We start from the raw sequence: 15,628 nt of genomic DNA, 5'->3' as shown, positions 1-15,628 counted from the left end.
TTTTCAATTGAACAGAGGTTGAGGATGAGCGGATTAGGTAATGAATGGATAGATCAACTGTATTCTTTTTTTTTTACTTTATTGATATGGAGTTTTTAAGATTACATGCATACGAAATAATCGCAATGATTTTCAATATTGTCTTAATCTATTTGAGATTTCACTTTTCAAATTGAACAACACAAATGAATGAACGTTTCTATTAGGCAACTGCATTCTGCAATTACATTTCTTTTAGCAGTATTTTATTTTCATTTTGAAGTTTGTCAATAACCATTTTCAAGCATGACACTATGATCTATGCTTCTGATTAAGTAAGAGGGGCTGTTTTGCGTGTTTCTTATGCTTTGTTGCGCATATTCGGGAATTAAACACTTCCCATCATACTGTATATCGAAGTAGAAGTGGTTTGACCTTTTCGAGAAAAGTAATGTGTTCCGCGCTCGGTGCTATATAAGTGCATGACAAAGCATCCCAGTGTATGCATCATATGCGCTACATCGTTATGGTAAGTACAAGGACGACGTTGCGTTCAAAGTCAGTTGTAAAAGACTGACAATCACAGCCTCGTGTTTTCAAACGTGTTCTCCTCAGATGTCCCTGTCATCCCTGCTGCTGCTACTGCTACTATGCGGCGTTCGCTGCCACGAATTGGCAATGGAGTCCCCTCCCACGTTCTTGTATAGAGATCCATCCACGGAGGAGACGCTCGTATGCAACAAGTGTCCGCCCGGTACGCACATGTCCGCTCACTGCACCGCCGCCACGCAAACGCAATGCGCGCCGTGCAGAAGCGGACACTTCACGGAGCTGTGGAACTACCTGCCCAAGTGTCTGTACTGCAACAAATTCTGCACTGGCGACAAGGAGGTGGAGACCGAGTGCGGACCTCGCATCAATAGAGTGTGTCGCTGCAAAGAGGGCTACTACGAGACGCAAGACTACTGCAATAAACACTCGGAGTGCGCCCACGGATACGGTGTTCTTACTAGAGGTGCGCATATTTAATCGTTTTAAGCGTTTCGGGAAGCTAGAGAATAAAAAAACTATAAAATAATATGGAATTATTTTTCAAAAATTACAATTGCTACAAAAAAAAGGATAGGTTTGGTTTTATCTTACATTGTTTGGGGGGCTTCTTTTTGTCACAACTGGCAAGTTGTTGTGGTTGTTATGGCAAAAAGGTGCGCCAAAATCATGGAGGCAAGGCAGGATGAACTCAAAACAAAAAGTATTTAGCTCCCAAAAACAGAACGAAAATGTGAACAATATATACAAAATGAATAGGAGTCCAAAAGACTAGACACGACAAGACAAACTCCGAACAGGAATGCAGGACTCACAAACAGCAAGTGACAAGAACACAAAAAGAAGCAATGACCTGAAAATAGATGAAAAGAAACAGCTCTAAACCACTCCAACGAGCCAACAAGGTACACCTGGACAGGAAACAGTGTTGAAGGGAGCTCATTGGTCAACACAAGGAACCAGGATGATGAGACAGGTGGAAACCAAATGGAACATGGCAGACAAAAGCACATGACAAAACAAGACATAAAAACAAAACAAACAGAATTTTTTTCCAGACAGTTGGAGTCCACTTCAGTAGTGGTGGGAATTCTGTGTCTTTTTAGAGATCTGGCTCTTTTGGTTTAGCTATCAACTCAGAATTTTATTCGCGTACATTTGTGTTGTCTGACAACAGGTATTTTGAGGGAGTTTATTTACTTGACCAAGATCATGTCCCACAACAACTGATCACAACCTCTCCTCCAGCATGGAGAATTGGTATGCATGACTGCTTAAAAAAAGATTATCTGGGTTTGAACCTCAGCCCAGGCTTTATACTGTGTGGAATTTGCATGTTCTCCTTATATTTGCTTGAGTTTTTTTTCTCCACAACTCTAAAAACATGCATGTTAGATGTTAGGTTACATGGCTATATGTGAAACTGAACGTTGCCTCTCACCCAAACTCAGATGGAATTGACGTATTTCAATAACCTAATGAGAACAAAAATATATTTTTTTAATTTAGGTACATTACAAAATGACACAGTGTGTCAAAAGTGCTCCGATGGCTTCTTCTCCGCCTCATCTTCTGCAGTGGAGACATGTGCTAAGCACAAGGAGTGTGACAACGGGCAGCTCGTGCTCCTCAAGGGCTCCACAGCCCTTGATACGATGTGTGGCTTCTGTGAGGACCTTGCAAATGGAGGTAATTTTGTACTCTTTCTCTGAGTCTCGTTTGATTTGATACGTTCATTTATTTGGTATAGACCTAAATTGAGACAGCTATAAACACTACCCCCACATATGCCCAAAAAGTGGCAACCATATATTATCACTTTACCATTTGTATGTAATCCATTAATCTAACCAACAAATAAACTTCATAGAATTTTTCGTGGGAGAAAAAAAAAATCACAATAAAACATTACCTCCTTGGTGAAGGTGTGAAATATTCCTGGATTTTACTTGCACTCATGCATTGACTTTCCTCTCCAGGTGAGCTGCTCAGGACCTTCTTGTCAAGATTCTTTGGAATGTACAAATCACGCTTAGTGAAAATGATGAGATTTTTTAACAGGTGAGCCCCCACCAAAATATATAATGTTCTCAAAAGTTTTGATTCATTGTAGCATTTAACAACTTCTTCCCCAACAGATATATCGACAAGTCAGGACTAGAAAGGGACGCCATGCGCTTCTCTTTAACTCAACATCAGCGCCGACCTCATTTGTTGGATCTAATCAGAAAGTGGCTCCAAAACGCCCCAAAGGAGCAGCTGCAGTTACTGCCACGCATGCTGAAAGCTTGTCAGCTCACCTCCATGGCAGAAAAGCTGGCCAAGAGACTCAAAGAGATTGAAGCGCAGCAATCAAATTGTACCTTAATGCATTTATTCTCTTTTGACTAATGACTTTAAATATCAAAATTATACACTTTGCAACGATGAAACGTGTTCAGATAGTGTCAAGAATTTAAAGAGAATCTTAATAAATATAACATTTTGCTTCAGTTCACCAGGTAGAATGAGGCATACATAGTACTTGTCATGACCCGTGTCGGGCATGTCGGTGTTTTTGTGTTGTTTTCTTCCCTCCTTCCTGCCATGTGCTTTTTTGTTATTGTTTTGTCAGCTGTGTGGGGGCGTTTCCCTCTCGGCCGTCTCGTCCTCACCGGCCGCGCACCTGTTCCCTGTTGGCCGTCACGCCTGATCCCAATCTGCTCCCTAACGACTAGACTATTTAGGCTTTCCATGCCGACAACGCAGTGTCGGGTCATTGCCGCATACTACGGACTTCCACGACCGCGTTATGTCATGTTTCATGTTCATGTTCATGTTCGTGTTCGCGTTCACGTTCACGTTCGCGTTCACGTTCGCGTTCACGTTCGCGTTCGCGTTCACGTTCGCGTTCGCGTTCACGTTCGCGTTCACGTTCACGTTCACGTTCACGTTCACGTTCACGTTCACGTTCACGTTCACGTTCACGTCCTCGTTCCCGTTCCCGTTCCCGTTACGTCCCTCAGTGTTTTGCCCCGGCTTCTGTTCCTCATCCTCCTTTCCTGTCAGTCACGTTTTGGTTACCTTGTTATTTTTGCTCCCTTCCCTGTTGTCTCTCCTTGTGGACTTCCTGAAATAAAATCCCTTAACGATACCTACCTCCCTGCCTCCTCGCCTTTTGGGTCCACCTCCTCCTCGCCGACCGGCGACCCTGACAGTACTAGATTATCAGCATAATATTGATTATTTAAACAATAAATTGCAACAAATAACTATGCTCAGTTTCATTAGTTTTTTTTTCAGTCAATACTACAGTTGTAGTATGTACGACAACCAAGTTGCATTACACATGAAAGCCTGAGAGGTGAAAACAGATGTGAAGTTGAGAAAACAATGAAAAATAATTGGAGCTGACCAAGCAAAATATGGCCCGTGGGCCACGTCGGATCCACCCACAGTCTCTGACCTGTTCTCACAGTGACCATGAAGTCAAAGTAAAACATAAAATATGCAGTCCCTTTATTTGTACACATGTGTATGCTAGTAAAAGACTGGGTTTTCCCACAACATTTAGGAGTGGGCTTATGTGGATTTTTGACCATTCTTCCAGTTTGTGAGGTCACACACTCTTGGACAAGAATGCCTTTATGGACCGTGCTTTGTCCAGTGGTACAGTCATGTTGGGACAGGAAAGCACCATTCTTGTTTCAGCATACAAAGAGATTGATAAAAATTTCCAAGGAAGGCAACTGCCGGAAAAATATAGGGTCTCCCTGGTCTGATGTGGCCTCGCAGTAGCACTTATAAAAATAAAATAAATAAATAAATAAATAAATAAAAATACTGAGGCCCTAATCCTGCCCTATGCATTACTCACATTACACTTAAATTCATGCATTAAATTCATCATTAAATGCAGGTCACGGGAAGTGAATGCGTTTGGTAATAATGAGTATCATGAACAAACATTGCAACTATTCATCTATTAGGGACTGGTGAGACAGACGGTTTGATTTCTACAATGTACCGGATGGTCAAATTGAGCTTTTAAATGTTGAATGAGCTTGTCATACTTATGCTGCATTCGGTGAAAATGGGAAGTCGGAACCTCCCAACTTCCGACTAGGAAAAGTGCATAAACGACCCTTTGAACTTGGAGGTCCGAGTTCACAGACCAACTTCAATGCAACGTCACTCGACAATGGCCATCCAATTTACAAGATTCTAAAGATATATTTTTAAAGCTATATTTATTATGACATTAATTTAGTTCTTCGAAATAACTTCACGCAACACATGATTTGTACTGACTGCGTGAATATGTCCCGTGATCTCCGTCCATTGGTGAAATGGATGAAACGCTTTAGATAAGACATGCCTTTATTTCTATCATTCAAAGAAATTATGAAGCAACACAATTCATCAACCATCTTTGTTTACGTTCTCCTCGAACACTCATGTGGGGACTGGGACAACCGAGTGGAATTTGCATATTTCCCACTTACTACGAACGCAGCCTGAGCCTTCTGCAATTACTCTAAGAACCACAAGATGTCACTCTCTCCTTTCTCTACTTTAATGGTTGTGAACAAAAAAAAACGCTAGCAAAGCAGACGTTGTTCGCTTTCAAGATGATCGAAAACTACAACTTTTGCGAAACTTTATTATTTTCAGCTTCAATATAATATTCAAGACTACGTGTCAAATTGAACGGCTTTTGTTTACGTCGCCTGCGTTTTGGAGGAGCCGTAAAGATTAGCTAGGTATCTGTCTCCGGTTCTCCGCGTAGTAGCAGCCTGCGTAACGCTCATTATCGCCCGTCTGACACCAACGCAACCACCGCCCCCCTCTTGCCACGCCACTATCGGCTTTCAGACTGTCGCATCATCGGCCTGGGAGGGGCTCAGGCTCCCGCTCTCCACCATTGGCTGCCGCGGAACAACCACCGACAGATTTACTGTAGGGAGACTGCGAGAGAGGATGTTGTCCCGTCGTGCCTCCGGAGATACCGTACATCTGGGCTCTGCGGCTTACTTTTTTTGTCTCCAGCTCACGTCATCTTAAAGCCGCTTTTATCACAAAGCGATGCTCTCCGCCGATCCACACCGACATATTGTCCGGACGCTGCGGGGAGAGAGGAGCATGTAACCGGCAAGAGAGGCACCGGCGAGGCGGCAGTGTGGTACCACTACCTTCGACTTTGCTTTCTCCCTATTTTGCCTTCAGTCCGATCCCAACGGAAAAACCTCAGCGTCGTGTTGTTTGGATACTTAAGTGCGCACAAAATGAGCGAGGACGTGTCAGAGGTCCCCAAAGAGCTAATGGGTGAGTAAAGCTCATTTGTGACCATGTGTTCAACCCTCTTGTCAGACCCACGCGTGCGTGCATGTGTACTTGTCGGTGCGAACGTGTTGTGTTGTCCTCCTGCAACGCTGCACAGCCTCTCATTGTGCCCGTCAGCGGCAGACAATAGTGGGATTGTCTCAGTTGTGTAGCACTACTTTAACTATATAGTAGTCCTGTATAGATTCATTTTGCATGATAATTTGAATCGTTGGTGCACACGACTGCTATTACTTCAGAAATGGAGACAACTGTACTGTACAAGCTATACTAATTATTGCACACCATGATCCCTTTCCAAGGCCCAAAAGGTGCAGGTAAGCCTAAAACGTGGTGTTATAAGGGTACAAATCTTTACTTTTCAAAGTTCTACTTTAGGACCCCGAAAGGTACATTTATGATATATATGTTGTTTATTATCTGTGAGCAATTGAATAAATTGGCTACAAAGTAAAATGTTAGAAGATGAGAAGGGAGCGTGCTTGTTTTTTGGGCCTTTTATATGGGAACCATTTAGTTGCATAAAGCATATAAAAAAGTCTCTTTCCGTAAATTTCTTACTTCATGGACAAATTGACACTGATGTGAAGGCGCCTACATACGTAATCCCGTAGTTTTGCTGATTGTGCGTATCTGATTTTCTTTCTTTAAACCACAATGCACATTGTGCCTTTTTTTGAAGAGTAACAATTATCAAGGTTGTCCTGTTCTTAACGTGACCCATTTAATCCATATGGTACCTGAAATACACATAATTTGATGAAGTGCTTTCAGATTGAGTACAGTGAGAACATCTCAATTGCCTGTGATAGACAATTTTCAAATTGTTGAGAGATTTCGCGGACAGCCTGCAGAACAAACAAAATAGCTAACAGTTTTGTTCGTTGTAATGAACAATCATTCAATGGGCGCTATGATCGAAAGTGTCAGGATTTGGTTTCACAAATAGAAACTCTGATGTGTGTTTTCAAATGTAGCACCTCAGCGAAAAGCCATTGTACTCAGAAGTATAGAAGAAGTGTAGCTTGTCTATCATGTGTGGCCAGGGTCCACAGTTGCAGCTTTAAAACTCACAAGACTGGTTCTGTGAATGTAGTGTGCGTCTCTGACCTGTTTATGCGGTTATGCTGGACATTTACTTTTACCCCAGTTGTGCAGCTGTGTGTTTAACTGTCTTTGTTTGACCAAGCAGTTAGTATTTGACACCTTGGTGCAATCTTGGGCAAGCACAAGCACTTTCCATCCCATCTATGGACAAACACTTCCTCCTTTTAATGGGGCATGTGGTGTTCAGGAAATTCTATGGAGGCACTTAATCAGAGATGACTTCACTGGCTATATTACAGCGTCTTGTGCGTCATGCGCACACTGAATCTTATGTTTATGGTGTGGTATTGTGAAATAATCTAAACTCTCATGCATTTGTTGAGCACACTAAGGAATCTGTCATGATCACGTCATGTGAGGTGTTGTGTGGATGACGACCATTGTTAGGAACATTTGCTCACTGGTGCCGGTGATTCAGCATCATGCAACATTTCCTGCCCTCATGTGCTTACAAGTAATGCATTTAGAAAAATGCCTCTGAAATTTCTCTTCTATTTTACCTCAACATGGATGGATGAATGTCTACCCAACATTGAGATGTATAGATTTAGTAAAGTTATTCCTATGTCCGATGTTTATTTACTATTTGTAGTGTTTTCAGTACAAATACCCTTTGGTAGCATGGAAGAGAAGAGCATCATGGGACGTGGGTCGTTGTTGCGTCTTTTGCTTTTCTTATTTTTTAAATTGTAAAAGAAAAAAAAGTGGGTGGGGGGTACAGGATAAGCTATGATGATTATGGAAAAAAATAATAATCACGATAATTTTGATTGACATTGAAATCATAAAAACTTTAGTCAATGTTTTCAAAAGTTAGTATTTATGACTAAAACTCAACTACTTCAACTATCATATCATGCCCATTTAACTTTGCACATTGAACATCGTATTCTTGAAGTACAAAAGTATCTAAGTATCATGTGAAATTCAACCCTCTTGCATTTTTATTCTGCTACATCTACGGTACACCTTGCAACTTTGCATAAATTGAAGCCCAAAATAAGTATCACCATTATCGCTTCATCATATTTTATTTCATGTTGTGAAATGCGCTATAAAAATTGTGTTATATTGCATGTTAATTTCACAAGTCTTAAAACCAGCTGCATGCGCTAACCTGGGACCTCGGGAATTGCATTTTGTGCCATGTCTTGTGAAATTGTGTTCGTATCAAGTCCTGTGTTCTTTTTGTAGAATGGAAAATTCCTCAAATTCAAATATAACTTGAAAGGACAACGATAAAATGAAATAAAAATATGGTGAAATAATAATAAAAAAATATTGTGCTCATTTCCTCTTAGCATTGACTTCAGCATAAGTGCTAGATATGTTTTAAGAATAAAGTTTATTTTGTATTTAAATGTACAATGTGCATAATTATTTTTTATTGCGTTTACTCCAACTAGGGTGTCATTAAGCCGTTTAACCATGTTTAGGGATGGCAGAGTCGCATACGCTACAAGTTTGCTATGCAAGCAAAATGGTGCATTGAGGGTACTTTCACAATAAATAATCAGAAAGTTATAATTAGAAGTAAACAATGAGCAAATGTGCAAGCTAAGCATGAAGCTGAGTTAGCAAAATTGATCTCAACCATGACATGGTTTTATTCTTCGAAAATGAAGCTATTTTGCCGAGAGAATCACCTGCCGTCGGTTGTGCGGCGGTATCGTAAAAGCGACTTGGAGCAAATCAAACTGATTTGCAGCTAGGTATGTCGGCGGTCGGTGGTCTCAAACACGGGCTGCAGCAAATCCGTTTAATCATTTGAAGAATGCACAACCTGCCACTTCTCTCAGCAGACATAGCATTAACTGGTTAGGCAATTTAGAAATAGCCATCCCATCCATTACCGGAGTCGCTTCTCATCACAAGAGTCGCGGGGTTGTTGGAGCCTATCCCAGCTATCTTCGGGGAGTAGGCGGGGTACACTCGGTTATGGTTGCCAGCCCATCCGCACTCACACTCACTCCTCGGGGCAATTCAGAGTGTCCAATCAACCTACCATGCATGTTTTTGGAATGTTGGAGGAAACTGGGGTACCCGCAGAAAACCTGCGCAGGCATGGGAAGAACATGGAAATGCCACACAGGAGGGCTGGAGCAGGAATTGAACCCACAACCTCTGAACTGTGAGGCCCTTGTGCTAACCAGTCGGTCACCATGTTGCCCAATTTAGAAACAGTATAACAACAATAGTGATAACAACGAAGATTGGATGTGATGGTATAAAGTAATCATGATCTTTTTTTTTTTGCCAAATTGCTCATCACTACTAGTTACTTCCTTGGTTCATGTCATACTCACCTAAACATTTTGAAGATCTGTCAGTTGTTTTTAACTTTTTACCTGGTAACAGTAGCATGACCTCTCCATTATGCTTTGTGGTAGTTGTAACTTCAAGGCATTAAAGATCATAAAACCAAAAGAACACATCAAACGATATCCATACCATACAACTTTAGTTGGCTGGTACCGTGGACAAAGGTGCCAAAATGTATTATGGGAAGGATATCGTGGTTTGTCACCATTTTGTCAGTGGAAGCCCAACCATTCAATCTGAAACAGAGCATGCTGCGATCCATCGCCTTGATGTGTTTAAAATATGAATGGGACATTTAACAGGGAGTACACCAATTTGTATCTGCTAAGACTCTATAAACATGAGTCAATTTGAGCTTGAGGTTCATGTTCTCAATTAGACGAAGTGCACATGCTGTAACTCAATCCACAGGGTGGCTGACTGGTAAAATTAGCACTGCTGTTTCAGATTAAATTAATCATGGATGGAAATAAAAGAAATTAAAATTTTTGAGGTCTCATGTTGCTTAGAGACACAAATGCCACGCAAGAAAATGACACTCATTTTAGCCAGATGAGCTGTTTTTAGCTCTTTCCTTAATTATTTGTTTCCTTTTGATCCAAAGAAGCCTGGAGGCAAGGATACACATGCCAGCACAGATGTGCTCAAGTACATTCTCCCTCAAAATGGATGAGGGGGAGTGTGAAGAGCGAGGAGAGGCAGCTGACCCACTTCTGCTCTCGAGGCCAGCTTGCCAACTTTGGTGCTTCTCCTGGGTGTGAACAATCAAGCTGAAGGGAGCATACGCTGTATAATACTCGGGTCTGAGAGCAGTAGTTCCGAGAGTTTTTTTTATTGCTCTCTAAAACTGCTATTCCTGTCAAATTTAACTTCATAGTTAACACTTTAGTAATGTTAATCTGTGAATTCTGTGGTTGAACACAATCCTATCCTGGAACGGTGATACTCTTTCAATTTATCCACATTTTGGATTACCTTTTTCCATCGATAATACACGCAACCCCCTTTATTCCTGAGGGATATGTTCCAGACCCACCTGCGATGGCAGAAATTCCACAATATGAGCACCAGAATATTTTTCAATATCATATTAAAATCTATTTTAAAAAAATATATGACCTCTCATTGAAGTTTATTGGACCCAGTGCGTGAAAGGTGTCACTTCTGCCCAACTTCAGGGCAAGAACGAAAACGTTTCACTGGTGGCTTCTCTGAGAAATGGGCGTGTGTTTATTCTGCAGGGATGGTACGAGGGTGTCTCCTCACTTTGCGACGTAGAAACGTGAGGACTCAGTTGTTTTCTTGGACTGGGTGGGGCTGGTGTTCAGAGAACAGCAATTAACATGAATGCTCCGAGATGGCGAAATGGAGAAAAACACCATTTTGGGTTTGTTTTTGGTGAGGGATTGGCATTTTAATATGTTCAAAAGCTCAAAGAAGCTTTTGCGTTTTTTTTTTTTTATTTCAGTTTTATAAACACTAAAAAAGTGCTTGCATTCGGCGATTGATTGCTGACTGGAGAAGCAAAAGAAAATATCATATTTAGCTTGTGATGCGTTTAATGACTACTCACACAGTAGGACATCTCAAATTATATTAAGACCAATTCCCACTTTCCACATTGTACGTCTAAAGACCAGTTTGGACTTGCACTCGGATCGCCAATGCACACACTATTGCATTCATACTCTGTTTCGGGGTATACGTTAAGATGCATTCCACGCATACGCATTGGTCCATCCATCCCCACTGCACACATGTGTACGAGTAATCCAAATACAGGCTATATGAAAATTAAAAGTAACAGCTGAAATGCTTGGGATACTGCATGACACCTTGCTAAGAGTTTTGAGCCATCTGTTTATCTTAACATTGCTTTGCATTTGAATATTAAAGATTGTAGATACCAGCAGATGGACGCCTGCTTCGAGGAGCGCTTATAGAAAGAGATCTGCTAGTGTTCCTATTCAGCATTATGATAAACATTAAACTCAGGAGCGAGTTTTCTTTTCACTTACACAGGGTCGCCAATTGGATTAGAAAGGCAAATGTCAGTGTGTTAATCGATGGGGATGCGTGGACGAATACTGACGTGAACTATGAATGGAGCATGAATGCGTGAGAAACTACGGAAGCATATGCAAGATTTCTAATGGCAGGATTTAGACATGAGGCAATTTGGTGCCGGATTGTTGACAAAAATGTGCGCTCTCCAGAGTGATTTGAGTTTTTTTTGGTCTATGAATCAAATACTATGTATGCCATGACTGACTTTAAATATTTAATCTTTTTGTGTGTAGAGAGCATGAGGGATGCGGTAGGAAGGAAGGTGAAGCTGTCGCTGAGGAAGAGAGTCAAACTGGAGATCAAAGGAGACAAGACAGAGAACCGAGTCTTGGTGAGTTGATGACTGCTGTTTTCCAGCATACACAAAATAAAAATAACTGTCTGCATTCCTGTCTGTGTTCATGTAACCACCACACATTCATCAATCTTTTCTTTCACATTTTGTTCGGTATTCTCAGAGATACAGTTAGCCTTTAATTTCATGATTACTTGTCTGGAGAAATACAGGCTAGGCTTTTAAAGCCCTGTTAGTAGCATCGTTGGGACATATTAAACTGTTACATCGTAAAATATTGATCTGATTCAAGAGGATGAAACTCGATTGATACTGCCAACATTATGTACAGTATTTAAAATACCAACGTTTCTTGCGCTTGCTAGGATCGGCTAAAAATAAGAACCAGAATCCTGAGTTACGACACACATTGTCTACTAATTACTTATTGTCATGAGGGTGCGACTGCAAATTTCATTTTTGGCTGTTGGGAAATTAAAATAAAAACCTGAGAGAAAAAAAGACGTATGCCTGATTTTGTGAAACCACATAACATTTCCAGTTTTTGTCCAAAGTGGTCCAAACTGTTTATAGTGTGCTGTTACCCATGTAAACAGTTTTTTAATGTCGGTCCAAAAATGGCTATAATGAACTATAATTTAGCGATGGTAAAAATAACAATGACGGAGTGACGGCCTGATGATGACAGACTGGCGGGCCGGTGAACCACTTATGTCTTTTTTTTTTCTTTTTAGTCTGTCATATTTGTGACGACGTAATGGTTACTCAAACCAAATATTCATTTTCTGCATTTCTCATTTTGGCTAACAAATGTTTGAATATTAATTCGGATGAAGCTAATCAAAAAGAAATGCCACTTTGGTGCGATAACTTGGATGGTAAGAAGCACAAAATACGCTGTTGAAAAAATTAATTAAGTCAATAAGGTCAAAGAGAATTAAAATGTACTCTTTTTTTATTTCTTTATGGCTGCAGCCCTGCACTTTGTGATGGATTTTGTCTGACTAATTGCCTGGGTACTATATGACGTCACTCTATTTATGGAGCTAACGCAGCTGTCAATATTATCAGCCTTTAGTCGAGACGGATTGGGGTCTACCGGTCTCAACGACACCACGATAAACCAAGATGTTCTACTTTGCGAAAGAAATCATTGGTGTTGTCAATGTAGTTTCATTATCTTTCTGTTCCACATTGACTTTAAGTGCAGTTGCCAGCTTTTAAATTAATTCTCTGGAGCCTTAATACTTTGGCATGCATGTACCGAGTAGTACTTTGCACTCACTGTCGGAACTCTAACAACTCAGATAATGTGAAGCAAACTGTCAGTCATTTATTAAACGACTCACTCAGTTATATGCGAATGACACCAATGAATTCACACGTGGTACAACAGCAGTTCATATCTTGTTGACAGCACATGAAAAACATACTCGTCCTGCTGTTCAACATGTAAAGTGCATTTATTTAGGACTTACTGGAGGCTCATTCAAAAAGTCATTAAGTTACTCTTGACTGTGTTTATGAGCCAAATAGCAACAGCAGCTTGGACTTTTAACTGTTGGTCATGGAGCATGAAATCAAGCGATTGCATAAATAATGCTTCCGCTGTGGATTAGTAACAATCCACCACCTTTCTTCTCAGGCTGTGCAGTAAAGATACAATAAGTCGGTTCAATTGGCATCTGATCAAGAGGAATTATTCCACTTATTTTTTTTAATCAATTTTGGAACAGAAAATTGATTTTTTTTTTTGGAGCGCCCTCAAATTTCAATTAAGAGCAATCCAAGAGATTTTGTCCAACCCTTGTTTAATATTTTTATCATTGTTTTACTTGATTCAAAGCAGATTCTTTTGTCCGTTTAGTGCAGGCGTGGGCAAACTACGGCCCGGGGGCTACCTGCGGCCCATTAGCACTTTTAATTTGGCCCGCCGAACTTGAAAAAAATTAAATGACTAAACCTTGTTAATGTTTTATTTTGTAAGTACTGTGTTTTTCAAAGACATATATAATGTTGTAATGCTTTTGTTCACGTTCTTTTAAAATTAGATGTATTTTTTTTCTCCAATGAGGTGAGGTTACCAAAATAATCCATTCATCTACTCCTGGTCCGGCTCCTCTGTCAAATTTTGGAAGCCATTGTGGCCCGTCAATCAAAAAGTTTGCCCACCCCTCGTCTAGTGTATGTGAGGTACTAAGTCGACCTCCTTTAAAAATCAAAATAGAAAAAAAAAAGGTCATTCTTTCATTGTTAGAAACCGCATGAGTCATCTAGGGACATTAGCAGAAAGGATGAGCTTTACTTTCACATTTCCTGCGCTGGCTAAATGATCTGGCAGCTGTGCGAAGTGGGAAGCTTGTGGCAGGGAACGAGTTAGTGTGTAAGAAAATAGTACTCGTCAGTTTTGTACTGTTCTCATTAACTGGAGAGGCAGTGAGTCTTATATCTCAGAGAAATATAGTCATTGAAGTTTTGGATGCACAGTAATATAAAACTTTACGGAATTTAAGAATGTCCTTTGCGAGAACATGGAAACACAGACATGGAGAAAAAATATGCAGAACAATGCAAAGAAGTGGGAATCTGTATGAGGATTTTCAGTGAACTAATTGTGGGATTTTTTACAGGCAGAGGGCATGAGAATGTCCCCGTGACTACACTGCTTGACCACACTCAAATAAACAATGGGCAGTTGTTGCTGTAGAAAAGAGAGAAAGTGAATCTAGAATGAACACAAAAGGAAGGCAAGCATGTTGAGGAATTTTAATCTATGAGTGAGATGGCATTTATTGTGAATTTGAGATGTTAAGAGCAATTTGTGAATCGGGGGTATAAATGGTGAAATAATATATGGTGTTATTTTAAGAAGTGTGTGTTATTAACATTATATATTTTGTGTTAATATACACTTTACCCTATACATCCTATCGGTACCACAGCCACAAAAAAGCGTTAAAAAGAATTTAAATAAAAAGGTCGGTCACCTTTAACCTACGATGGCGCATGACCTGCAATTCAGGAAATTGTTAGCGGTCAGCAATCCGTAATTACAGCTCAAGATCACAGCCTTTGAGATATACTTTTTTGTTGTTGTTTATTCTCATTCAAAGCTCGCTTGTTAGATCTGCAATGCACCGCTGGCACTGGCAAAGATGGGGAATCTCGAGCGACATTTTAAAACCGTACATACGAGCTACGATGGTACTCCTTTTGTACTTAACACGCAACAGTGCCTCCCTGCCTCCCTGTGTCTGGTCTCCCACTAAGTTAGGCAGTGGTTTGTCTTTTTACCAAATCAGTCTCTGGTTTATTTTTCTGTTTCATTCATGTTAGGGTCCGTCATTGCTGTTGCTAAAGGTCATACAAAATAGTTATGGCAGAACAGAACAATACACTCGACGTCAAAGTAAAATTCAAGGAAATGACACACACCGTGTTTCTTACACAACAGTTGAGCAGCACCGGGTTCAAAATTAAACACACTAAGTGTGAGTTTAAGTCGTGACATGCATGTTTGTCATGTCTTAATTAATAGATGAGGAGCAGCTCGCGGATAATCAATTTGGTAGCGTCTGTGTGACCAACTCCTTTTCCGCTTTTTGCACTCAGTGACAGGGGAGAGGTTTGTGTAATAAATAGAACACTTACCTAATATTCACCCTGATATATAAAAACACATTTTGGTATTTCCAAGTATGAATCACCCTTGATGACACACCCCCTTTCGCCACACCAAAGCCCCAATTTACTAGTCGTAATAAGGCGGAGATTTACGGCTCTTAACACCGTCCACTCATCACCGGTGCGGCGTCTATTGCTAAATAATGACTTGAATGTCGTTATTGCTGCTGTGCCTTTACAGTATTTGTAGATGAAATGTAGATAATGTATTCTTCATTTTCCTGCCATGCGCTACTTTGACTGTGAATGGAGACCTTGTTGTGTGGCCTTGTAGAGTCTTTTTAGCACTAAGCCTTGACAGAT

The 15,628-nt window shown here is 40.5% G+C and overlaps 2 protein-coding genes across 3 annotated transcripts in view; both read left to right on the top strand.

The window, feature by feature from the left end:
* The first annotated feature begins 437 nt into the window (after positions 1 to 437).
* Positions 438 to 3,020, top strand: LOC148329405 (tumor necrosis factor receptor superfamily member 21-like). Its single transcript, XM_088307238.1, has 5 exons — positions 438 to 508; positions 595 to 994; positions 2,038 to 2,217; positions 2,508 to 2,589; positions 2,667 to 3,020. The coding sequence occupies exons 1-5, from the start codon at positions 482 to 484 to the stop codon at positions 2,917 to 2,919; spliced, it is 942 nt and encodes a 313-aa protein (XP_088163364.1). The 5' UTR covers positions 438 to 481; the 3' UTR covers positions 2,920 to 3,020.
* Positions 3,021 to 5,170: 2,150 nt separating this feature from the next.
* The window catches only part of LOC148329404 (F-actin-uncapping protein LRRC16A-like), a 53,250-nt gene continuing 42,792 nt past the window's right edge, over positions 5,171 to 15,628 (top strand). Inside the window, exons 1-2 of one of the 2 annotated variants that reach the window (XM_088306531.1) lie at positions 5,171 to 5,832; positions 11,580 to 11,677. In XM_088306531.1, the coding sequence (XP_088162657.1) occupies positions 5,793 to 5,832; positions 11,580 to 11,677 (138 nt within the window). In that variant the 5' untranslated portion in view covers positions 5,171 to 5,792. The remainder of the gene's footprint in view (positions 5,833 to 11,579; positions 11,678 to 15,628) is intronic. The other variant, XM_088306532.1, reaches the window with a different exon arrangement.

The sequence above is a fragment of the Idiotropiscis lumnitzeri genome, chromosome 10, assembly GCF_059441095.1.
Source record: "Idiotropiscis lumnitzeri isolate Australia: NSW breed Sydney's pygmy pipehorse chromosome 10, RoL_Ilum_1.0, whole genome shotgun sequence".
Lineage (NCBI taxonomy): Eukaryota > Metazoa > Chordata > Actinopteri > Syngnathiformes > Syngnathidae > Idiotropiscis > Idiotropiscis lumnitzeri.
The sequence above is the reverse complement of the archived record's forward strand: the minus strand, read 5'-3'. Positions and strand labels throughout refer to the sequence as shown.

Excerpts from the sequence above, each read along its gene's own strand:
- LOC148329405 (XM_088307238.1), top strand. The coding sequence starts at position 482 with ATGCATCATATGCGCTACATCGTTATG. Across the intron at positions 509-594 it reads ATATGCGCTACATCGTTATG|ATGTCCCTGTCATCCCTGCT; the intron begins GTAAGTACAAGG and ends TGTTCTCCTCAG. Across the intron at positions 2,590-2,666 it reads ATGATGAGATTTTTTAACAG|ATATATCGACAAGTCAGGAC; the intron begins GTGAGCCCCCAC and ends CTTCCCCAACAG.